At 59.9% G+C, this 23,945-nt stretch overlaps 1 protein-coding gene across 7 annotated transcripts in view; it reads right to left on the reverse strand.

Moving 5' to 3' along the window:
• The window catches only part of SIK3 (SIK family kinase 3), an 84,159-nt gene that overhangs the window by 2,608 nt on the left and 57,606 nt on the right, over positions 1–23,945 (reverse strand). For 4 of the 7 annotated variants that reach the window (XM_074850971.1, XM_074895026.1, XM_074850969.1 and 1 more), the window contains 18 exons: positions 20,657–20,781; positions 19,811–19,934; positions 18,589–18,707; positions 18,169–18,279; positions 17,868–18,011; positions 17,213–17,293; positions 16,991–17,100; positions 16,020–16,173; positions 15,452–15,607; positions 14,271–14,341; positions 10,533–10,676; positions 7,465–7,615; positions 6,604–6,729; positions 6,209–6,294; positions 5,420–5,529; positions 4,562–4,919; positions 3,455–4,329; positions 94–257 (listed from right to left, as the gene is read on the reverse strand). In XM_074850971.1, coding sequence (XP_074707072.1) covers positions 94–257; positions 3,455–4,329; positions 4,562–4,919; positions 5,420–5,529; positions 6,209–6,294; positions 6,604–6,729; positions 7,465–7,615; positions 10,533–10,676; positions 14,271–14,341; positions 15,452–15,607; positions 16,020–16,173; positions 16,991–17,100; positions 17,213–17,293; positions 17,868–18,011; positions 18,169–18,279; positions 18,589–18,707; positions 19,811–19,934; positions 20,657–20,781 — 3,209 coding nt within the window. The remainder of the gene's footprint in view (positions 1–93; positions 258–3,454; positions 4,330–4,561; positions 4,920–5,419; positions 5,530–6,208; positions 6,295–6,603; positions 6,730–7,464; positions 7,616–10,532; positions 10,677–14,270; positions 14,342–15,451; positions 15,608–16,019; positions 16,174–16,990; positions 17,101–17,212; positions 17,294–17,867; positions 18,012–18,168; positions 18,280–18,588; positions 18,708–19,810; positions 19,935–20,656; positions 20,782–23,945) is intronic. The other 3 variants (XM_074850972.1, XM_074850973.1, XM_074850970.1) reach the window with 3 other exon arrangements.

Genomic DNA, 23,945 nt, shown 5'->3' on the forward strand with positions numbered 1-23,945 from the left:
GCGGGCACCTCGTCCCCCAGGACACAACCCGCGCGCAGGGAGGACACCCCGCGCCGCTGTCAGCCCTGCGGGCACCGGCTCCTCCAAACCTACGTAGGCATCGTCGCTGTTCTGGATGGTGTGGTGTCTCTGCAGGGTGCGTGGCCGCGGGTGCTCGCTGGCGGCGGGGCGCGCCGGGTAGCCCAGGCCGTTGTGGTCAGGCACCTGCATCGCTTGGCCGGGGGAGCTCCTGTCCATGCAGTTCCCTACGATGGACTCTGGAAAATCAGACAAAGCACAAAAGCGACAGGTTAGCAGAAGGAAGCTGCAGGTCTTGGTGCTGCGTGGGCCCAAGGTGCGACGGCACAAAGGAGCGCTCGTGGCGGGTGGGCAGAAAGGGGAGGTGGTGCAGCGCCAGGGCCCCCCCAGTGGCACTCGGGGCAGCTTCTCCCGCCAGCTCCGAGATCCCAAAGAGCCCAGCGCTGCCTCCGCTCAGGTCTGCAAAAGCAGCCTGGAAATGGGGGGCCGGGAGCCCACAGCGCAGCGACCAGGGGCCTTCCCGCTGCCTCTGCCCCGCGAGCCCGCGCTCGCCCTCCTCCCTCCATTGCCCACACGGTTACACAAGAGCAGAGGGAGAAGCATCTCCCCAGCCTCCAACACGGGACGTTCTAGCAGGGCCCCTTGGCAATTGTAAGCAACATAATCTTGCTGGGAGCGTTGGCCAGGATACTCGCTTTTATCAGATGACTTCTCCCTGCCCTCCTCCAATCTGGCTGTGGGAGGACATGAGTGTTCTGCCTGGCAAAGTCCATCTGCACCGCAAGCTCTTCTGACCGAGGGTAAAGGCTACATTCCTATCGAGCAAAACCACTCGTCATCAAGTACACGATGTTTTGAAAAAAGTCCTGAGGTACGGCGAAGCCTATCACGGGGCCGATGCACGTCAACAGCTCTCTGTCAGCGAGTCGTCCCGCGGAGCACAAACATGCCGACGTGGCCGCGAGCAGCGGGGAGCTGCCCTGAAATGACACGGCTGCAGGTAGATCCCCCGCCCAGAGCCAGCGGCTGGCGCGGGCCTTGGCCCGGCGGGACGCGATCCCCCGCTGTGCCGGGCCGCCGCGGGCAGCCCGAAGGACGCTCCCCGAAGCGAGAGAGCCCCCGTGCCAGGCGCAGGCTGCGCCCCAGCCCCCCGCGCCGCCCTCCCGTCCTGCCGGAACCCCGGCCCGGGGCAGGGGAGGCGCAGCGGCCTCCCCCTGCCTTTGCACAACCGCGGGGTTACGTGCGGTTAACAGCTTTCCGGGAAAAACACGAGGGAAAGCATGAGGTAACAGATGTTGGCGGAGCCGTGCCACCCACCCACGGCTCGGGACGCCGCTCCAACTGTGGGAACAGTTGCTGGGGCCGGAGCCTGCTGCTCCAGCTCTGCAGCCAGCCCTGGCGCCAGCCCCCGCACCCCAGGTGACGCGAACCCCCTCAGCCTGCACCCAGAAAAGCCGAGCGCAGGCTGCCCGCCGCCGGCACGGCTCCTCTGGGAGCTCCCTCGCGCTCCCTCCCTCGCCCCCAGCCCGCGCCCACGGCGGGAGAGGTGGCCTTTGTGTCGGGGCGGCATGTGACACTGGCACGGCGGCAGGGCCAGCGCCGCCAGCTCAGCCCCCCCGCGCCGCGGCGAGGCCCGTTTCCCATGGGCAGCGTTCCCAGCCCCAGGACGGCCAGGTTGGAGCAGAGCTGGAGCGGAGCTGTTCAAAGGAGGTTCAGTCACATCCCAAACACAGATTTGGTCGGTGCTCTCACAGTCTCCGGCAGATGCTCAACAGCCCAGCCAGGGCTTTCTGCTCCCTCGGACGGCACAAATACTCCTGAGCCACCACAAAGTTACCCCCTGCTCTGGGGAAAACACACCCGGTGAGCTGGGGCAGAAGAGAAAGGATCCCCCCTCTCGAGACGTTGCATCCTCGGAACACAGGATAGGGAAAATAACGGGAAAACAGGAAAACGTGAGGAGGCGGCTGGGAAAGCATCGGGTGGGGAGAGGAGCCGCGCTCGGCCAGGGTGCTGGTGGCACCCGCGCGGGGGCTCCGGGGGGTTGTGCCGTACGTAAGGGGCCGCAGGCCGCGGCGGTGCCACTGGGGACCAGGCAGCACAGGCCTCATTCCAAGTGGGTTACGGAAGCCAGGAGGAGAGGGGTGCGAGCGGTTGTATCTCGGGACATAGTTTACTACATGAGCCCTCTGAACAGCACTGCCAGAAGGGCTTACACAACACTATTTGTAAACATTTACTTGCTTTTACTCATTTACGAAGTCTTGTAGTCTAAAGTCCTTTTCCCTTGTGCAACAGTTTCTAGTGCCATCAGTGTGGGGACAGACATTCAGCCTCTGGCTTCCTCAAATCTCGTTGTTCATCTAAGGGTCTACGATACTCAGAGGCAAACTCTCAGCTGGGTACAAAAAGCACCTCCAGAGCATCAAAGCTTGGCCTAACCGGGGCCGATTCCTCCCTTCCACGCTCCAGGGAAATGGAGGTCCGAGAGCAAACGCATCAGTAACCCAAAGTCGAAGAAAACTTCAGAAAAGCCATGGCCCGTCCCTCCCCCCGCCGCGCTCCGGGGGGCTGGGGCTTGGCGTGCCCACGCTGCCCTCCGAGCCAGCCTGCTCCAAGCCAGTACTTTCCCAACAGACCCGCGCTGTGTCCCCAGACAAAGCCGTGCCCCCCGTGCCTGGGCCAGCGCTCCCCCGCAGCGGGGCCCGCGCTGCCAAGGGCCGCCCGGTGGCTTCGGCCCAGGGCGGCTCAGTCCCGCAGTGAATACGGATCCGCCCAGCCCGGCCCGGAAAGCCTCCCCCCCTCCTCAGAGCCCTCCTCGCCAGGGGCTAAGATGGTGTTTTTCAGGCGGAGAAGGCCTGCAATGACAGCTCAGGCAGGAATTTCTCTTGCAGCGTGCCGCTGCCAAGGCAGCCACCAAGAAGCAAAGGCGCGGCTGCTTCCAACTAGCAGAAAAGGTCTTCGGATGCGAGTTTAAACTCCGCTTCCTTCAGAGTCAACCCCTCCTAGTTCAAGCGGGGCTCGAGCCTCGCCGCCGCTTCCCCACGCGCAGGAGGAGCCGCTCGTGGGAGCTTTCGCGCTGCTGGGACTCGAGGGCCTGCTCGTAAGAGAGGGACCCCCCCGCTGCAGTCAGGGGTACACAGTAACTGAACCGCTCCTGGGCCGCTGCTCCCGCGGGGTGGGGAACGTCCCCCCCCAGGAATCAGCACGTCGACAGCCCCGAGAAGACGGCAGCGCTCCGCGAGCCGGCGGCTACCTGCCGGCAGAAGTAGGGCAGGTTCCCAAGAGGAGCAGCCGAGCGGGTTCCCTGCTTATTTAAGGCTGTTTATTCGGCTGTGCCCACAATCGACGTGAGGCCTCGGAAGGAATCTAGGTAATCCCGCGCTATGCCAGGCACGGCACGCAGGCCGGGCCGGGGCGCGGCAGGAAGCCTTACCTCTGCTCGGCACCTTATTCCTGCCGAAGGCGGCAGCGGGCGGGTGTCGGTACGGCTGCGTCCCCAGCTCCGGCGCGTGCCCAGCAGTTCCCAGCAAGGGCTCGGGGTCCCCGCGCCCTCCCGCGCTCACGAGCAGAGGGGTCTCGTGGCAACCTTTGGTCAATGTGTTTGAGCTCTTACTGTCCGGAAAGCTGTCCCTGGCCCCCTCGCAGGCGCAGTCCTCCTCCATGCTCTCCGAGTGGAACAGGGCCGGCTGGTGGACGTACCCGTGCGGCGGCACCGACGCGGGTACCTGCGGGATACATTCTTGCGCCCTGATTTTTAAGAGGTGCTGGGGGCTGTTCTGGGGGTGGTACGTGTCAGCACTCTGATAAGGCAAAGACAGCGACTGGCGCTCCGAGAGGTTCTGGCCCACGCTGGTGCCCATGTTCCCAGCATCCCCTTGACTCATGTGCCTGAACAACTCTTGAAATTCTTGCTGCTGCTGCTGCTGCTGCCGCCGCTTGATGAGCTGTGCAAATTCGGCCTGGGGCAGCCGCATGTCCGTGTGCCCCGTGAGCGAGTGCCGGGGGGAAAGCAGTCCCTGGAGGATGTGCGGTACCTGCTGGTGTCGGCTGTAGTCAGGCGGCGTCGGGGACAACAGTGCTTGCTGTAGTGCCGATACGGTGTAGTGCTGCTGCTGCTGATGTGCATTTTGAGGGAAACTGGGGTACTGCTCAAGCTGGGGGACCTTCAGAGCTTGCTGAGCTGGAGGAAACCCAACTCCTCCCGATGGGCTGTAGCTGCTGGGGGAAACGCGAGGCTGCTCCGGGAACAGGTGGGGGTGTAAGTGCACCTGGTCGTAGTTGGCGGGGGGATACCTGTTCACGTTCAGGCTGCAAGGAACAGAAAGCAGCGGGTGAGCACGCCACAGCACCCCAGCTCGGCCGCGCAGCCGCCCGGGGCAGCCCTGCAGAGGCCCAGAGCCTCGGCTTGGCGGGGAGACACCTCACTCCCCCAGAGCAGCACGGCATGGCCCTGGGCTGGCGAGGAAGCCACGGCTCAGGCCGAGACAACCACTCCCTTATCCTCCTCCTCCTCCTCCCTGCTCCCAGCCAGTGGCCTCACCTGTGCGACTCGGCGCTGTCGGCGCTGAGCTGCTTGGAGAGCTGCCGGTGCCCGTAGGTGAGGGAGGCCATGAGGCTGGCACGGTGCTGCAGCTGCAGCGGGCTGGCGCCAGGGCTGAGGGGCAAGCCCCGGGCGTGGGAGGCCAGGCCCTGCCCGGCCACTGAGGCCCCTTGCAGGAGGTTGTTGCTGACCATGTCGCCGGGCTCCTGCACTTGGATCGTGACCTGCTGCGGCTGCGGCTGCTGCTGCAGGCCCAGGCACGGCAGCCCCATGGCTGGGGGAGGGGAACAGTTACCGGACTGCGGGAAGATGGCGGTGTGGGACGGCATCCCTTGGAACTGGGACTGGGAGGCAGCACCTACAAGGAACAGAGAGCCTCAGCGCCCACGCCGGCCCGTGCCAGGGCTCGGGAGCTGCTGCTCTTCAGGGCCGGAGCGGGAGCCCCAGCACGCGTTTGCGGGTGGCGAAAACAGCAGTACCCCAACCCCCACCATGCCACGCCAGCGGGCACAGGGTGCAGCTGGAGCCCCCTGCGCAGAACGGGAAACAAAGCGGAGTTGACGGGGATTTGCATAAACCCGAGAATATCAGCCCTTCCTCCCCACCCCCGGGAGCAATAAGTAAGGATCTTATGACAAGAAACCCGACAGCGCGTTCCAGCTGGCAGCTCCTCGCGAGCTCTCGCTAACACCAGCCCTTGCTGCCAGATGGAGAATCTTTTACATCATCAGCAAACCGTGCAAGGACGAGGCCACGGGGGGACCAAAGCCCCCGGCACCCTCCACCACTTTCCCCGGAGGGTCCACGGGACCGTGGGGCTCTGCCGAGCAGCCGGCCCAGCAAAGTGCCGGCGCTTACCGTGGGGCTGGAGCACGCTGCTGCTCACAGGAGGGGGGCTGCTGTTCGGCTGCCTGAAGAGGTGGTTATTGGGGTGGTTTGGGGGCGGGCTGGATGGCTGGATCCGTAACCTGCGCAGGGAAACAAGCACCTTCTCGTCACGCCGGCTCCTCATTAGGATGCCTTTTCAACTGCTCGCGCTGACACCAACTGCTGCGCTTCTCTGGTTTTAAATAAACACCATCAAGCCCTCGGTGGGGATCCCAAGCTCTTTACAGCCTGGCTTCTCTCCTGAGAGCCACCCGACTTGCCTAAGCCCAGCAGCTCGGGAGAAAAGAAACCCAGGGCCACGGGCACTGCAGGCTCGCCCTCCTGAGTCACGGCGGCCGGTGAGAAACCGTCCTTCCTCCTCTCTAAGTCAGCCTGCCCCAGCTACAAGTCGGGGCTGAAGCCAAGGCCAGTCACCTCCCCAGAAGCCTGAGAAGGTGCGAGACGGGCAGCAGCAGCTCCGAGCTGAAAGCACAAAACTGGCTAAGGAAGGCAATGCATTTTCAAGCTGGGCAAAAGGCAGAGCTGTCAATCATCTGTTCAAAGCAGATTTGTGCCTTTGAATCGTGTGTCTGTGCTTCTGAAGGGCCTTCAGACAGAATCCAGCTAAAAGGACCAGGCACATTCACCTGGGAACTGGCTCTGCGGTTCCAACTTCACACACTTCCACCCCAGCCCTGGACTCACAGTGTGTTCACACACCCCTGGGCTGGAGCACGAGAGAAAACACTCCCCAGAGCCTTACTAAAGGCATTTCTTTACCTCTGAAGCTGGTGAGTGAGCAGAGCTGGCTGGTTTTCACAGGGAGCTTGCAAGGGTGGAGATGGCTGGGGCGGCCGGATACAGTCCTGAACCAGGCACCGGAAGAAAACAAGAAGTGTTTGCGGTCAGTCAGGCCTCGGCTAGTGAATTAGAGAACACCGATCGCTGAAGCAGGACGTATCCCAAGTCAGCAAATGCTCAACCCCTGACTGCAGCGCTGGCTGTGGCAGCAGCTGTGCAAACATCACTGCTGAACTCCCTCAGGCCTGCTTCTCGTTACGGCAAGCCCAGCAACCGACCCTCCTCGGTCCCCACGGGCCCCACTCAGCTGCTCCATCTGCAGCAACGCAGGAAAGCAGCCAGGATGGCGGCAGGCCCGGCATGGGCGCCAGTACCTGGATCTGCTGATGAAGAATCTGATGGTGCTGCTCCTGCTGGTACAACATGTGCTGCTGCTGCGTCTTCTCCAGCGTCCTCTCGTCCATGTGTCCGCCGTACATCTTCTGAAGCTGCTCGCACTCCTGTAAGGAACCCAACACGCCTCTAAGTAACCTCTTCGGGCACGGCACACTTGCTGCGCAAAAAGGCGCTCTCTGCAGCCCGCCCATCTTGAAAAAGGCAGTAAAAAAAGCCTAATCTGCTTAATTTGACACAATCAGGTGTGTAACAACATGGCTAGCTCCAGCCTTGGATAACAGAAAAGGAAGGGGTGTCTGTGACACCGAGCTGGGACCCTTCCGTTGCCTTAAAAGTGCAAGCACAAAGCTCTCGAGATGACAACTTCAAGGTGAACTGAGCACCTCGTGTTTCTACCGGGTTGCAAGGTGAAAGTCCTGTCCCAGGGCCAAATCCTGCTGCAGCCATCGGTACAAGGCACACTGGCTGCGCAGGGGACAGCGCACGACCCGCTGCAAGCGCTGGCAGGAGGAACTGCCCGTGCCCAGGACACCCCAGGACACCCTTGCTGCCACGGAAGAGGCGGCAGAGGAGGAGCCGCGCTCAGGCAGTGCTGGTGGGACGTGTGGGGGCAGAGCGGTGCCCACTTTCCTCCCCAGAAAAGGGGGGTGGAAGCCCCCAGTGCTCCCGGCCCTACGCCGAGAGGACGCTCAGCGGGGCGGCTCCCGTGCGGGAAGCCCCCAGGGCATGTCCTCAGCCGGCAGCGGTGAAGGTTTCACCTTCTGCTTCCCGGAGCAGCTCGGCTGAGACAATCGCAAGCCCTTGCAGCGGCTCTTGGGAGGACCCCCCCTCCCTCTTACCTGCTGAAGCTGTTTGATGCTGCTGTTATTGCCCATCTTCTCCAGGTGGGCTTTGAAAGCCTGGATGCTGGCAGCACCATCAGAGAAGCGCCGAACCGGGGAGAAGCGTTCGGTGGGGAGGTGCAGAGTGTTTGAGTCCTTGTAAATAGAACTGAACACATGGGGAAGCGGGTTAGCGATGCCAGCTCAAAAACAAGCTCCAGTACAGAGACACTTAATTTACACCAGCCACGCCAAGTTCTACCTGCCCATTCACCCGGAATAAACCATGTTTTAGATCAAGAAATAAAGTCCCATCATCACAGTGAACAGGAAACAGGATTACCAGGTATCCCCGGTGCCTGGGCAGATAAACGTGTTTTGAGGTCGCAGAAGACTCAGCTGCAAACCAGACTCCAGATGGGCAGCAGCTCATTGTCCACCCATACAGATGCATCTATCCCTCGGATGGAAAAGGTTTACAGAAACCATCCACATCCTAAAAGTCTAAAATGCACGTCTCCGGTAGCCAGTTCTGGAGCTTTCCAGCTCTCCGGGGCCCCTGACTACACCTGACGCCTGTGCAAAACAGGAGGGGCACGTGGAGAAAAGCCTGGCAGGTTCTGCAGCCCCCGAGGAGGCAGCGGGGCTGCCGTCCCTGCTGAGAGATGCCCTGAATTGAAAAAAGAGGGCAGGGAGGGAGCTCTGCGCAGCAGGGGCATCTTCCTCGTGCATTAACCAAGCCGTCGCTTCACACGCAGTCTCCCGGTTGCCCGGTGCTCAGCCCTGGGTGATCAGAAGAGCAGACGCAGCCAGCACGGAGGCACCTTCCCCTCCCGACGAGGTTTCTTCTCCTTCACCATCAGAGGGAGCCAGATTTTGTTCAGGAGCCGTTTTCTCCCCAAGTTGGGGCTCCCCATTATCCCGGCCTGCGTTACCGTTAGCGCTGGCTCTCCGCGCCCCCGTCACCACGTCCCTCCCGAAGGGAGCCGGCTTCCTCTCCCTGCCCTAACGGCTTCTGTGCAAACGCAGCCTACGAAAGCCAGCGTCACCGCAGGACGGCCCAGGCTCCGGCGGCAGCCTCCCTCTGCAAGAAGGTGGCGGAGACGGGGCTTTGCGGCCGCCCGGGCACGGCGGGAGCCCCTCCGGTGGGCGCTGCTGGGGTCCTGGCCCACGTTACCGCCGCGGCTGCTCGGAACGCAGCTCTTCGCCGCAGCCTGTTCCGCCAAGAGCAGCGATTCCTCCTGGTGAGGAGCACGGCCAGCACGCGGGGCCAGCTCCTGCACCCGGCCGGCCCCAGCAGGACCTACTGCAGTTGCCACAGATCACACGTCACCGTCTTCCCAGGACAGAGCGGTGCCCCGGCCTCTCGATGCCAGCCCAGCCACCACCCTGATCCCTTTCATTGCCCTGATGGGAAGTGGAAGCTACAGATAAAACGCTGCTGAGGTTCCCAAACCCCTGTGGCTAAGGCAGAACTGCCCTGCCCCGTGCAGTCGGTGTACTTCAATTCTGCGCTCAGAGACTGAATTATTGTGACCAAAACCGGGTGCTACGTAAGAAGACGGCTTAAAATAGGGAAAGCGCTAAAATAAGCCCCACCTGCCGTTCAGTAACTGAGGTGTACTCATGTGCTCGTGGTTTCTGTGCGGTATGTGGCTGGGACACGACACGGGACAGTCCATTTAGGCCGTGGCGAGATGAAACCCCCGCGATTGCACAGGTAAAACAGGCGGCAGGCGCCCAGCGCGTCACCGCACTGCGGGTACCACTCGGCTCGTGGTGCAACGGCCTCAGGCCACCAGAGCCAGGAGGCGGAGGGGACAGGAGGTGACACCAGCCTATGTAAGTACAGGGTGAGGTGTTTGAACCAGTGTTTGAACCGTCTTGTAAAGAATCGGCTCCTGCAGAGCGCGAGGGGCCCAGCTTACCTGTGTGACTCGAAGCAGTCCTTAAAGCAGGACACAGACATTCTGGTTGTTTTGCAAGCTGTGCTCCTCTTCCTAGCAAGCTGTGACCCTAGAAATCTTTCCCCTCCTGCTCTTCCCATCCCCCAAGCACCTCTGTGAGGGAGTAACTGCAGGGTAGAGAGGTGCTTATCTTGGTTTTCCGGAGTTCCAGCGTGGCACTAGCACTGCCTCAGTCTGCTCAGAGTTCACCTGTCTCTGCTGATTACATCAGTGCTCAGCTCAGCAGGTATCTGGCTACGATAAAAAGCGCTTTGTCAAGCTCGCCAGCATGAGCTGGCTGGAAGACTGACCGCGAGCACCAACCGCGCCCGGTCGGCGACGGCCTTCCCCACAGGCAGCAGCTCTGCAGCTGGCAGCTGCTCTGCGCTCTCGGCGCCCAGAGCTTCGGAGCACGGGGTTTAAGCTCGCTCTGGGGCATCAGCGTCTCCAGCTCACTGCTGTGCCGAGGACTCTGTGTACCTCTCCCCTTCAGAGGGGCCCCCCAACGCTTCTGGTGGTTCAGATCCAACCTGCATCGGGTCCCTCCTTCCCAGCCACGGCAGCTTCCTTGCCTCCCCGGTGCCCTTTCCCCACATCATTCCCATCAGGGGTTCAGATCAGAAAGAAATTGACTCTTGAGGAGCTTTGCAAAGAGACTTTGCAGTCAGAACACACAACTCTGGTGCAGAACAGTGAGGTTTTAAAGCTGTGATGTAGATGACTTTTGCCTGCATCTGCCTCTGAAAAGGTTCTGTAGAAACTCTGCTAGCTAACTGTTGCCCTGACACCTACCCCTAGAGCAGAGAAAAGCTCTCCTCTACGCTGAACAGCTTTTTCCCAGCCCTCACATGGCGGCGGCCGTTCCGGCAGATCACCTCCAGCCGCAAACACGGGCCGGAGGGGCAGAGGCAGCCAACTCCTGCCCCCGTGCTGTGGGGATCTGCCGGCACAGCGCCCGCACAGGCCTCGGGCGTCCCCGTCGCGGTCAGACACCCCCTGCCCTGTGGGTCCGCTCCTGGGGCGCGCTCCTCCTCCGCACCCCTCCCTGCCAAGCGGGACGTCCTCAGTGCTCCCTTCCAGATGCCTCCTGAGCGGGGTTCCTGGCGCAAAGCTGCCCGAACGGCCGGTGCCATTACTCACCGGTGCTGATCGGGTACCAGGTGTGGAGCCCAAGCCCGGGGTCGGAAGGACTGCTGTCCTAGCTGCCTCTGCAAGTCTGGAGGGATTTCAGCTGTAGGGTTGGTCATTGCCAGAGTGTGCCTTTTTGACCTATTTGCCAAGTATCTGCAACAAGCAGGAGCACATTTTATAAGAGACTGATGGGAGTACTCCGAAAACAGGGAGCGTTAGATAATCCAGAGGAAACGGGAAGGAAGAACGCTTGCTGCAGTGCTCAGAACAACCGGGGAGAAGCGCGCCAGGGGCACGCTGCCCCTGCCCGTCACGTCACCGGGTCTTCCGGGCTTGGGGGACCAGGGTAGCCCGAGCTGCGTGTGTGCTACTGCCAGCCTCCGGAGGAAGGAGCGGCCGTTTGCTCTCCGCAGCAGCGAAGCCACGTCCCACCTCGCGGGGAGCGCCGGTATATCCATTGGGGAATACCCAGGCGACCACCGGCCCGCAGCGTGGATTCGCTCCGTGCCAGCGGGCCTGCCCCCCTCGGCCGAGGCCCCGCTGTGCCGCGGGGAAGCCTGCTGCGCGCGCGGAGCCAAGAGACGCGTCGCCGATCATCCCAGCGAGGGCTGGGCAGAGCGCGGGCGCCGAGCAGAGCTGCTGCTCGGCTGCAGCCTGGCAGGACGGCCCTGGCACTTCAGCCCTACCCTGGGACGCCCCAGGGCTTGTTGCAGCAGGGGAAGGGGGCGCGGGGGCCACCCCAGCCGAGGTTACGGTGTGTAGAGCCTCCGGCTGCCTGAGGAGGAGCACGAGGAAGGCGCTGGGCTGAGGACGGAGCGCTCAGCCCGGTCCAAGTGCGCCATCTAGTCCCTGCTCCACCTTGGGGAGTTGGGAACGGCCCAGCGAGGCGCAGGGCAAAACCAGGGCAGGGAACTGCACAGCGAGAGGCTCCCGGCCTCCGGAGCCAGCACACGGGCTGGGCTGGCCTCTCACCTCGGGGCCGGGGGCTGCAGCTGGGCCCAAAGCACCCTCTGCCCTGCAGCTGAGCAACTGTGGGTCCTTCGCAACCCCCCCCCGGGACTACGGCAGCATGCGGGGCAGCGCTGGGAGCGTCTGCACCAGCGAGGATGTGGTGACGGGCCAGGCGGCTCTGCCAGCCGCCGCCCTGAACGGCTGGTACTGGGGGCAGCGGGGCCTGAAGAGACAAGTGGTGAAGCCCCTGCACGGGCGGCCCGGGCTCGTGACGAGCGCGGGGGCTAGCACCCTGCCTGCTCGAGGCCAGGCGGGATGAACACCCGCTTCCAAACCCAACTGTTCCTACCCTCGTGAGCAGCAGCAGCAAGGCAGCTGCAGGAACTGCGACAAAGATCGCTTGGCCAGTGACACCAGGGACCCTGACGGGGAATTCTCACCTTCGCTCTCACCCCCTCCTAGGGCTCCCTGCAACCTCAGCTGGGGAAGCACAGAAGAGCAGCAAGCACCGAAGCTGTTGCCTTCTCCCAAGCCAGCCTCTCCTGGCCAGCTACTGAAGGCACTTAAGCAGAAGACAGCAAGTTAACAGAATGAAGAGCGCTTAGCGTTGTGGTAACTTGCCAAAGTCTGTGCCATTAGCTGTTTAAGAATCACTTGATGCAGACGGAGAAAGTTTCCCAAAGAGCTTTACAGTTGTGGTTTGCTCAGATCATTTTATTTCAGACCTCCAGGGAACAATCCAATCATGAGCTATAACAGCGTTCCGGGTGGAAGACAGTTCCCCAAAGCTCAAAGGAGATGTGACTGTTCCCTGGAGCGGAGAAGAGACTGCGCTCCGTTCTCAAGGTCAGACTGAGAAGGGCAAAAAGCGCTCACTGGTGGCTGCACACACTGTTCGGAGAAGCTAAATATTTGCATCTGTCCCCAACACTAACGCTATTTACCCTTCTCTGATGACTACTGACGTGTTGCAACACGAGGGGGTGGAGAGCAACTGAACACACCACCTGGATGGGGCTTTTCCTTGGCCACCTGATGGAGGAGGAACGGGTGGTGGGGAAGGGCCAAGGGCAGCACTGCCGAGAGCAGCAAGGCGGCCTGCGGGTCCAAGGAGATTTGCCTCTCAGCGGGACCCCAACATTTCAGCACCCTGTGACCTCCAGAACACCGTGTGGGGGTTTCAAAATGTTTCCAGCTGAACTAATGCTTTAACTTAAAGATTCAACAGACACCTCAGCTTTTAGAATAGGAGAGGTGAGAACCTGCCCAGGTAAGATGTCCGGGCAACCCCTTGCCAAGAATCAGATTCCTCCGACTGGCGCAGTCAGGGAGCCTGCCTGCCCTCCGAAGTGTTGTCAGCGGGCGTTCTTTGCCCTGAGTTACACCGTTTAGCAGCCGTCCAGCTGCGCAGAGTCCGTGCTCCTGAGCCCTGCCAGGCAGCGCAGCGCACGGGAAGGGCACCGCAGCCTGACAGGGGCTGAGCGCAACCTCTGCTGCCTGGAGGAGCAGCTCCTCGTCTGCTCAGCACGACGACTTCGCCTCATTGCTTTCATCCCGCTGCCATGCAGCTGGGGTGGGTCACGAGCAGGTACCTGCCCAGCGCTGGGGCTTGGTGGACAAACAGCAGCTCGTGAAGCCGGAAAATACTGCGAGAGCGAGCACAAAGATGAGGGTGGTGGAGAACTATGCAGAAAATATTAAGATGTGCTCCGTGTGAACTCAAAGGTGGGCTGGAAGCGAGCTCTTTCATGTGTACCAGCTCTGACTTTCTTCTAAGCTCAGGTAGGCAAAAGGAGTCTCAGCGCACACTCTGCACAGTCTGCCACTGCACACACCCACCGTTCAAATCCCCCCTTCGCTCTGGAGCGCCCAGAGGAGCAGAGCTGGCAGAGGCCCTGGAGCACGACCTCCACCCACCCCGGGGGTTCTCTGCCTGCAACCAGCCCCCAGCCTGGACCCTCCTCCCGAGCGCAGCCCCTGAGCAAACGCTGCCTTCCTCCAGGCAGTGGCCTCTACAAACCGGGGGGAATCCAGAAAACCCTGCAAGCCGGAGGTCAGAAGAGGGGCACTCCGTAGCCACACCCACCACACGTAGCGCACCAGCTGGTTAGCAGAGGAGAAACTATGCAAAAGCTTCTATGAAAATGTTAGCAAGGACACGGTTAGTGTTTTCACGGATGGAGACAGTACAAGCATATTCTACCCACCGCCTAGTACGTGTCTGGAGCAGACAAAGAGACCAGAAGTTTCCAGCCTGCTATCTAACAAACCCTTCCTTACTGGAGCAGACTATTTCAAGGCCTACTGTTTAAAATCAGAAGCTGGAGGGACCCATATTTCCAGCAAGCTCACTTTGTGTAAGGCATCAGAGTTGGATGTTTACTGCATGTCTTGATACAAAAGCTGCACTGACACCCAAGGCCACAGCTGAGATCTTCCTCCCTCTGCCCCTCGGCAGGGAGGGGCGAATCGCTGCGCACTCCTCTGGCAGGTTAGTGTGGATCGCATGCTGGTGCACACTAAGCAAAGGAATTCAGCGTTTCAGAGTTGCTGGAGAACCTACTGCTCGATTAGCCAACATTTCGGGGGGATCCAGCTTTGTGGGCACCGAGGAGTGTCAGAGGAGTCATTGCCTACAGCAATCAACACCCACAAGAACAAGAGAAAGCTCAAGCCTTCGCTGGAACCAACACTGTCGCCTGCGACGAGGCTGCTCGTGGTTTAATTGAGCTGTGGAACACCACAGGGTGAGCCCCGTGGAGGTGTAAGGGCAAATGTTAACAGATGGGGAGTTACCTCTGCACAGCTTCCTGATCCGGCTCCCCGTCGGAGCTCTCCTCGTCCACAGGGGTGACGGCGGGCACAGCCTGCAGAGAGAGAAGCCGCAGGTTCCCGAGGGCGGCCGGCGCGGGCCCCCCCGCACAGCGGACACCCGACCTTCCCAGACGAGCTGTCACAAGGACGGACGTCAGCTCTGCCGCCCCGAGGACCCTCGGCCAAGAAGCCCTTTGACATCCCCTCCCCAGAACCGCCTGTACAAGGCTTCTGCTTCTTCTGGCGCTACCAGGAAAATTCACTGATACAGATGCATCAAGGAAGAAAGAATGTGCATCAGTGCCCAGGAGGGACATTTTAGTTTTCTGTATTAGAACAGAATCACAGAATCATCCAGGTTGGAAAAGACCTTGAAGCTCCTCCAGTCCAACCATGAACCTCACCCTGACCGTTCTCAACTCCACCAGATCCCTCAGCGCTGGGTCAACCCGACTCTTCAACCCCTCCAGGGATGGGGACTCCCCCCCTGCCCTGGGCAGCCCATTCCAACGCCCAACAACCCCTTCTGCAAAGAAATCCTTCCTAAGAGCCAGTCTGACCCTGCCCTGGCGCAGCTTGAGGCCATTCCCTCTTGGCCTGGCGCTGGTTCCTTGGCTCAAGAGACTCATTCCCCCTCTCTGCACCCTCCTTTCAGGGAGTTGTAGAGGGCGATGAGGTCTCCCCTCAGCCTCCTCTTCTCCAGACTAAACCCCCCCAGTTCCCTCAGCCGCTCCCCATCAGACCTGTGCTCCAGACCCTGCACCAGCTCCGTTGCCCTTCTCTGGACACGCTCGAGTCATTCAATGGCCTTTTTGGGGTGAGTGGCCCAAAACTGAACCCACTCATCGAGGGGCGGCCTCACCAGTGCCGAGCACAGGGGTCAGATCCCTTCCCTGTCCCTGTCCCTCAGATCAGCAAAGAAGTAAAGCAGCCGTTAAAAAGTTCCCAAATGCTCTGTCAGCTCCGGAGAGGAACGCCATCCCGGCAGCCCTTCCGCAAGGGGACAGAGCTCCGGAGTGGGGGGACCTTTGGGAGGTGGCAGGCACCCCCCCAGCAGCGCTTCTGGAGCTCCTGCTGCCCTGACCTGGAGGCAGCCGCCTCTGCCCGCGGGAGCAGGGATTTCTAAGCAGCCACCAAGGCTCCTCCTCCCTTCTGCTACTTACTGGCGTCATGGTGACGAGCGGAGAGGGACCTCGCGGGCGCTTCAGCAGTTGCTGGGCGTGCAGCTGGATGTTGGCCCCGCCGTCCGAGGCGCGGCGGCCCAGCGGGCCCATGCCGTTCAGCAGCTGCAGCGTGGGGGGCTGCAGCAGGGACTGCTCCTGCCAAGCACAGACAGCGCCGTTACCCACCCCGCAGCGCGTCCTCCCGGCTGCCGGGGCCAAACCCCGGCGCTGGCACGAGAGGAGACAAGAGCAGACGAGCCTTCCGGCTTCAGGAGAAGGAGCATCACAACGTCCCCGAGCTGGCGCGGGGCAGAGAGGGGCAGCGGCGGTGGAATCGCGGGGTTTAACTCCCCGCGTCCCCGCGCTCTGCTTTGGCTGCAACCCGCAGCCCCAAAGCCAGGCAGCGCAGGCCTATCTCTCCCCAGCCCATTAATTAATTTCATCCTGCTCTCTCGTTTTTAAGGAACCAACTAGAATCACACCAAAAGAGACAGTGAGAGGGGAAACCGCGAAGCTTCTGGAGCCCAGGGAAGCGGCAGAGAGCGAGCGCGAGCGCCTGGGGCGGTACCTTGTACTCCAGCTGACCCGTGGGCTGCAGGTTCTGCCGAGGCAGCACGTTGTGCATGAAGTTCACGTTGGGGGTCACCTGCAGGAACGGGGCCTGGGGAGTGACGCGGGGGAAGCCAGGCAGCAGTTTCTGCAGATCTTCCATGACCTCCGTCCTGTGCAATCACATTCGGAGAGGTCAGTCAGCAACCATGGAAGAGAACCACCCCTGGGCCCGGCGCACTCCGCTTCCCCTCACAACAAGGCTTCTTACTGCTTGGGAAAATGGTCACAGAGAGCAGCCAAGCCACTCCTTGGTTTTCATTTGTCCCTTTTTCCCCTCCGAGTTGAGATTTCCCAGAAGAAGCTCTTTGCATTAGCCTCAACTAATCACAAGTTCACAAAGCCTTCCCCTAGCACGTGACGGCAGGACAGCTTGGGGGGAAACTGCCCAGCGCATGCGAACACCACTACAGCTCACCCAGAGCTCATCGGGGGGAGGAGGAAAGTGCCTCATCCTCAGCTGAAACACTAACCAAGTTGTACAATGGGACTAGGACGTTTAGAAGAACACTTCTGCGAAAGAGACACCTTGAATTTCTTTCCCCATCTAGCAAAAAGCAAGTTTGGGGGAATAACCCCAAGCCACGCACGGCAGGAGCGGGAAAGCAAAGGTCTGACAGTGGCTGCGATACCGATCCAGGCGCTCATCACCACCTGGCTGGGGTGAAGCCGAGACCCAGGACCGAGGGCCACGCTGTGAAGTGCATTTGCCAGCCCAAAGCTGGAGACCAATGCCAAAAAGTATCAACTCGCACACGGCACAGTGCCCAGGAGTCCCCTCGAGGCATTAGCCTCCCATCTGCCAGTGTAGCACATGAATAAAGCTGCGATGTGTCAGAAGGCCCAAGGTCACATGCTGGGAGTAAATCCTCAGGTTCCCCTCAGCCTCCCTCAGGGAGTACAAGTACTAACAGTACTAACAGTACTAACCGTGGGTCAGCCACTCCAACCGTGTGCCTTCTCATGGAGAGGTAACGGACCAGCGCTTCAGGCGACGGCTCCTCCCCCTCGTCACTGTCCAAGTTCATGGTTCCGTCGGTCTGGGCAGGCAGAACGTCGGAGATGGTGAAACACCCCGCGAGGATCCAGCCCAGGGCTCCAGTGCGAGCCCGGGAAAAGAACTTGCAGGGGTCAGCAAGGGGTGCACCTCACCTCCACAATCTGGTTCTCGGGGTTGATGAGCTGGACTTGGGGCACGTTGATGCTCATGGTGTTGCCGGTCTGCTCCGTCTGCTGAGCAGAGAGATCAGTGTCAGGAGACACGGACTGTCTCTGACAGCCCCGCCACAACGCTGCTGGATTAACTCCAGCGCCCAGGCCCGAGCAGCTGGGCCCAGGGCGGCTATCCTGGACCAGGGAAGATCTGTTTGCTCTTCATTCTCAAGGGGTTGCCTCACTTCCCCTCCTCCCAGCTGCCAGGCAGGGTCAGCACCTCTTCTGCTTCCCTTATGACCTGGCCTCTCAGAGCAAACCCCCATTTCTCGACAGCAGCACGAACGGACGAGGCAGCAGCGCACCGCAGGCCCGTGTGTGAACTCTGGCTGCCAGAAGCCCCCTCACGCTGCCTCCTCCTCCTCCCTAAGCTGACCCACGACTTCGTCCGAAGGGAACGCGCTAAGCTGGCAGCCGACGAACAAACCGTTCCTAACCTCGGGGTTAGGGCACCCCAACCACACACAGAGTTCTTGGGCCATGAACGTTTGGACGCTGCTGCTGGGACGGGGATGTCCGTGAGCCGGTCCGAGTTGAGCCAGGCCGGGCCTGGCTGCCCTGCCAGGGCTGGACAGACGCTGCGGGCGGGATCTACCTGGATGGTCGCAGAGGCGGGGAAGGTCACGGTCCGGGGCACGCTCGGAGACGCCGCGATGCGCAGATTCTTATGTCTCTTCAGACGGTCGCAGAGCAGGCTGTAGATTGCGCTGTAGTGATCGTAAGCGTCGGCCCTTAATGACTAGAAGAGGAAAAAGCAGTCAGCTCTTTTTGCCAAGCGATAGGACACGCTCCACGCCGTGCTGAGGTTGCTCGGTTCGCAGAGGCAGCAAGCGAGCACCGCAGCCGCTGGCTCTCGACGGAAACAGGCGGGACGCGGCTCAGCCACGGCGTCTTACCTGAACCGTGCGCTCCTTGTCCAGCCCCATGTCCGCCATCGCCAGCAGCACGTCCTCGTTCAGCGGCTCCATCTGCCTCTCGGTCTTCAGGTGCTGACACTCAGCGATGAGCTGCGAGAGCACGACAGAGCCAAAAGCACGGCGGTGAGCCACAGCGCCCCGGGCTCCAGCTGCAAGCTGGCGTCAGCTCTGGAGGCTGATGGCACAGCAACGCAAGATCTAGCGCCTTAGGCTCTCAAAGCCAAGGGGAAAGACACAAAAATATACACAGATGAGGAAAGCAAGACCAGGAGACACCGAATGCAGAAAGGCAGTGCACCAGCACTCGGAACGAGCCTTTGCAACGGCTGAAACAAACACGGTGGCCCGGCAGGCGCCGAGCAGGCCCCGCTCGCCCAGCGGCTCGCTGCTGCTTCTCACCCTGTCAAACTCCGCGTCGGCCTCCCCAAGCTTCATCCACTTGTGCTTGCAGATCTGCTCCATGGAGAGCCGCTTGCTGGGGTCCAGGACCAGCATGTGGCGGATCAGATGTTCACATTCTGCGAGGGAAGAGGGGGGCTGAGCACCCGCGGGGGAAGCCGGCTCTCGCAGCAGGCAGCCTCGCGCCGCGAGGGCGAAAGCGCTTCTCCACAGGGAGTCACCCACAGCAGAAACGTGCTTCTCCTGCTCCCGTCCCATCCCCGACACGCCACTTCGCTGCAGACACCGGCTGGCACGCCCATGCTAGGAGGGAAGGAAGCCACCCAGGCCACCAGGCCCATGTGCTGTTTGCCAGAGCCCTGAGCTGGCACGGTCACCCTGTCCCTGCCAGTGCGGGCCGGGGGACACGACTGGCTTTGGGGGCTTGAAGGGCAAAGCAGCCTCTGAACTCTCCCCACCCGGCAACAGCTCACTGCGGATGACTTCCCAGCGCTGTCACTGGGGGGACGCTGAGGCTCTCCCTGGCCTGGGGTGGGACCTAAGCTCGCGTTTTGGCAAGTGTTTTCTGCAGGAGAACCTCTGCCCCCAGCAAGGCGGCAGGTGAGGAAGGTTTCAGCTGGGAAATTCCACAGAGCCCGTGCAAAATCATTCCTTAAATTGAGAGGAGGCAACCAAGAACCTACACAGGGCTCGTTCTTACGTGAAGTTGGTTTTATCTGAGAATTAATCACACTTGTCAAAACCAAGATTTGTTGCTAAAGCATTCAGAAGCGTTTTTGCAGAAACCGGACGTAGACATTTGTCTCTGAGGGGGCTGTTGCTGGAAATTCACAGGCCAAAATGCTGTAAAAAGCTTCTTGTCAAAAACAGGTAGGGTGAAAGCCTCCATATTCCTAAATCACCATTCCATTTTTAGCTTTCACATTTCCCAAAATTTAGAAAGAGTCTATCTTTGCTAACGTTTTTCTGTATTTGCATAGCGATATACGTAAAAGCCGAGATTTTAAATAAGAGCGTTTTGGTTTCTAAATTCCAGATTCCGAACTATTTTAGCTTACACTACAAACCCCCAGCCAGCGGACAAGCTTCCCAGCATTCCACCTCGCTGGCACAGAACCCAACCGCGACGCTCTGATCTAAGCGCTCCCAAGAATCTGCAAGCAGAGATGGGGCCAGCGCCGGCTCGGGGCTGCCAGCACGCTGCGGCCCGCGCGCCCCGTACCTGTGGACATGAAAAATGGAATGCGGAATTTCCCACTGAGCACCCGGGCCCGCAGGTTCTGCAGCGTGCTCCCGTCGAAGGGCAGAGCGCCGCACACCAGCACGTACAGCACCACGCCGAGGCTCTGCGTCCAAAACAAAGGGCACGGCAGGAACGTTAGCGGGACAGACCGGGAGACGGCAGTTAATTGCAGTTAATGTTGCTTAAACAGAAACAAGTAATAATAAAGAAGAAAAAGCAAATCCCGTTAGAATGGACCTTGTTGACATCTGAGTCCTGGGCCAGCTTAATTCCTCCTTCAAACTTGAAGCTTAATCTAGGCTTTGGGGCCTCAGGAGCCAGCGGACGCGGCGGCGGGCCGCTCTGGCCGACCCGTGCACCCCAACAGCTTCAGCCGCCTGGAGGCCGCTGTGACAGCGCAGCCGTTGCGAGCCCAGCTCAGCCGCCCTTCCCTCCCGCTCCTCCGGCCGCGCGCCGAGGAGCCCCTCCCCAGCCTGCGCAAAAACCTCGCAGAGCAAGACTCAGTGTTTCCTCTTCCAGCTCTGCCAGATCAGGCCCTACCACCGTAAGTCCTCTGCCACCCAAAGCAGTGAGGTGAACCATATTTTGGGGAATTTAATCAAATTAAAACGCATTTCTGGGCAACCAGTAATTCTGGCACCATGCCTCCCAATGAAGAAAATGTGTGACACAGGAGCCAGAATACAATTTTATACTCATTTCTTTGAAAAATATTTTTTGCCACATCAGGGGTTTTCTCCAAGGCATGTACTGAATATCCAGGAAGCAAAGCCAAACAGAGCAAAAATTAGATCAATGTAAGAGAGAAAGTGGTTCATCACATACCCAAATGTCAACCTTTGGCCCATCGTACTCCTTTCCTTCGAAGAGCTCTGGAGCAGCATAGGGAGGGCTCCCACACCAGGTTTTAAGCAGCTGACCAGGTGTGAAGATGTTACTGAACCCAAAATCTGAAAGAACAAAGAGAAGCGATTAGAGGAAAACGATCCACTCCAACTGTCCTAAACAAATGGCATTTGAGTAATCCGCCAGTAAAGTCACGTACAATCCCCTAACGGAGAGCTGATACGCAGAGGTCAGAGAATCAAGAGGGCAGAAGAGGCAAGAAGAGGGAGAGCAAGGCTGGAGCCACCGGGACAGCGCGTGACGTCTCTCCGCACCAAGGCCAAAGACCACCAAGTATCGACAGCGGCAGGTCTGCTGCAGGCAGCATAAAGCACACCCTGTTCAAACAACCGGCTGCAAAATACCAGGCCATAGGCCTGCCTTGCTACTACAACCCCCCTGCTTTAGCTCAGCAGAACACGAAGACCTTCCCAGAGGTCTGCTCCTGCTTTTCACCCACGTGATTTCCGTGCTGGAGTCAATACACCAGCGACCAGATCAACCAGGGCTGCTGCAAGTCAGGCGGATGGTTTGGCACGAGGCTGCCACCTTATAGTCAAGAAATCCCACGTAAATCTTGTGTGTTAGTTCCCAACCTTCAGCTTCTCCAACATCAAGTTTGACAACTTCACTGGGGCCAGGGCAGCTGCCTGCAAGGGCAGAACATGGACAAAGGGGAAAACAAGGGGAAATGGTGATTTTCCAGAAAGCACGACATGAGCTGGAAGCTTTGGTTATGGTGGGCAGCTCTACAAACCAAGTCAAATCATCTACCAACAGCAAACAACAAATCCTGAAAGAGAGATTAAAAGAAAGGTCTTCACCTTACAGGCAGCCAACCATGAGCTTACGTGGGCGCTAATGGCATTCTCTGCTAATTAACCTGCCACCCCCTGGCACACAGCTGGGACTTGCCCTGGAAAGAGTAAAGAAACCAGAGTCTGGATTCAAGAGAAGCGAGCTCTTTCTTACAAAAAGAAAGGATCTTCACTAACAAATTCCCTCTTTTTTGCTTCAGTTGAATCAAAGCAAACAGAGAGTCAGAGGGGCGTCCCCACGTCCCGTGGAGGGGGTGTCCGTAGAAGCAAGCTCCGCCAGAAGGAGCGGGGCCACCAAGGTTATCTGCTCGCGGCTGTGCCCGCGCCTGTGCCAGAAGTGCCGGCAGGACGGGGGGTGACGCTGACGCGGGTGGACGTGCGCCTGCAGCAGCGAGGACGCTTCTCGTGGCATCGGCGCCACCGCAGATCCTCCCGGCGGGCTGCGGCGAGAAGCGCTGGAGAAAACGAGGAGGGCCAGCAATACCCCGCTTGCAAATTCTGACTGATTAAACCAAAAAGCATCATGGCAAAAATACACGGGACAGCTGCAGGAAGTGAAAATCTCTTAGCAAGAGCTTAAGATCAATTTTGACTCTGGCACTGGTCAGAACTGCAGCGTGTCTGGGATGACGCACGGCCGACTGCCCACCTGCCAGTGAAACGCAGGATCCCGGCGCTGGGCAGGGAGAATTTGACTGACAGGGCGTGTTTTAATAGATGTACACAAATGGCAAAGGGTACCTGAGATGCGAAAGCACAAAAGTTTTTTCCCATTTCTTGAGATCAATACACATTAATCCTGAAGATCCATCTTTGCTTTTATCTGCTTGTTTCTCTTCCCAGTCTTTTATCCACGCTGTAAAAGGTAAGGACGTTGGTGTGTGTTCTTTAGCCATCGAGAAACATCTGTTTTCCTAAATCCTACAAAACTAAGGTTTGCCCTAACACATTCCGTATTACCCTGCCGAAAGGAGAACGGCTGTCGTCCTTTAGACAAAAGCCCCTTGACACCAGCGCCCGGAGCTTCACCCCAAGTTCTGGGAGCGAGCGACCAGCGAGGCCAGCGCTGGCCAACGGCTCTGTGGGAGGCACAGAAAACCCCGCGGGCGCTCCGCAGGCAGCGCGCTAACAGAGCTCCGCGCTCCCGCCCGCCGGCGCCGCTCTCCTGACGGGAGTTTCCGTGACCTAATTTCAGGTGTCTCTCCTCTCCTCCTTCCAACGGCTTCCGCAGAGCTCAGCAGCCCACCTAGCACAGCTCGGCACCGCTGGCGCGGCTCCTGCTGGCTCAGCGCCGGGAGGGGACACCCGCCTCTCCTCCTTCCCACCCCGTCGCAGGGCCAACATTCGCGACGTGGAGATGGTTTATGCTCGTGAAGACGACCTGGTGCGGCGTGTTCCTGTGGAAGCACCTGGAGCACAGACAGCGCTGCTCAAACCCTGCCTCCAACCAGAGCACGGAGATGGTAAGCGTGCTTCAAAAGCATCACGGTATCAAAATAAGGCAGTTAAACACCCTTCGGGTTTTTACTGTTGGAAATGAAGTCATCTGAACTTCCAAAACACAAGCGCAGGCGGCCTTTGGAGGACTATTGCAGGGAAATAGGACACAGCTGCACATCGTCCTTCCCACCTCTGCAAGCTCACGGGCCACAAGTGCCTGAATTACAGCTACCAGAGCAGGCAGCGAGGACCGCAGCGCTCAATCAACTTCCGTCTCCTAACAACAAAGCACTTGTACTCAAGTTCAGACGTAAACTCTTTCCAACTGTGCAAGAATACGCTGGTGTTTTAGTACTTCACACGCTTTGAGCAAATTATTCTGGTTTAGTTACTTTTATTTCCCCTTGTACATACACGAGGGGGTTTTGCAGCACTTTGGGAACCAACCGTATTTTCAAAGCAGGGAGCATCGCCCCGTGCAGCCCGGCACCAGCTCCAGCCCCGCGCGGGGCAGAGGGACGGGGCGTTCTGGCCCCGGGGTCCCGGCGCTGAGCCCTGCTCGACGGCAGCGCGCTGTGTGGCGAGGGCAGAGCCGGGCCGTGCCAGCTGGCAGCCGCCGCGGCCTCTGAACAGACACGCAGCAGCTGCCTCCTGCAACCTTCTCTGCTTCCCAAGAGCTGCAGGAGATTGGCCGCCGTGGAAACTTTACCCCTCTTTCACCTCGGGTTGAAATTAGCCCACGGGTTCACAGCTCTGTCTGACAGCGGAGGGGAGGTGGGCAGAGAGCACGGCCCTGCAGAGCCCCTCCTTGGCGAGCCGGGCAAGAGGCAGAGACACCACGAGCGGGGCCGGGGGCTCCTGCCGTCACCCCGCGGCTGCCCCACGTTTCAGGGTGAGAAGCCTCTCCCTGCGAAGAGCTGCTGCCCTGCCCAGCGCTTCCCGGGCTCCGGGGGGAGCTGGATGGATCAGAC

This window comes from Strix uralensis, chromosome 26 (assembly GCF_047716275.1).
Source record: "Strix uralensis isolate ZFMK-TIS-50842 chromosome 26, bStrUra1, whole genome shotgun sequence".
Lineage (NCBI taxonomy): Eukaryota > Metazoa > Chordata > Aves > Strigiformes > Strigidae > Strix > Strix uralensis.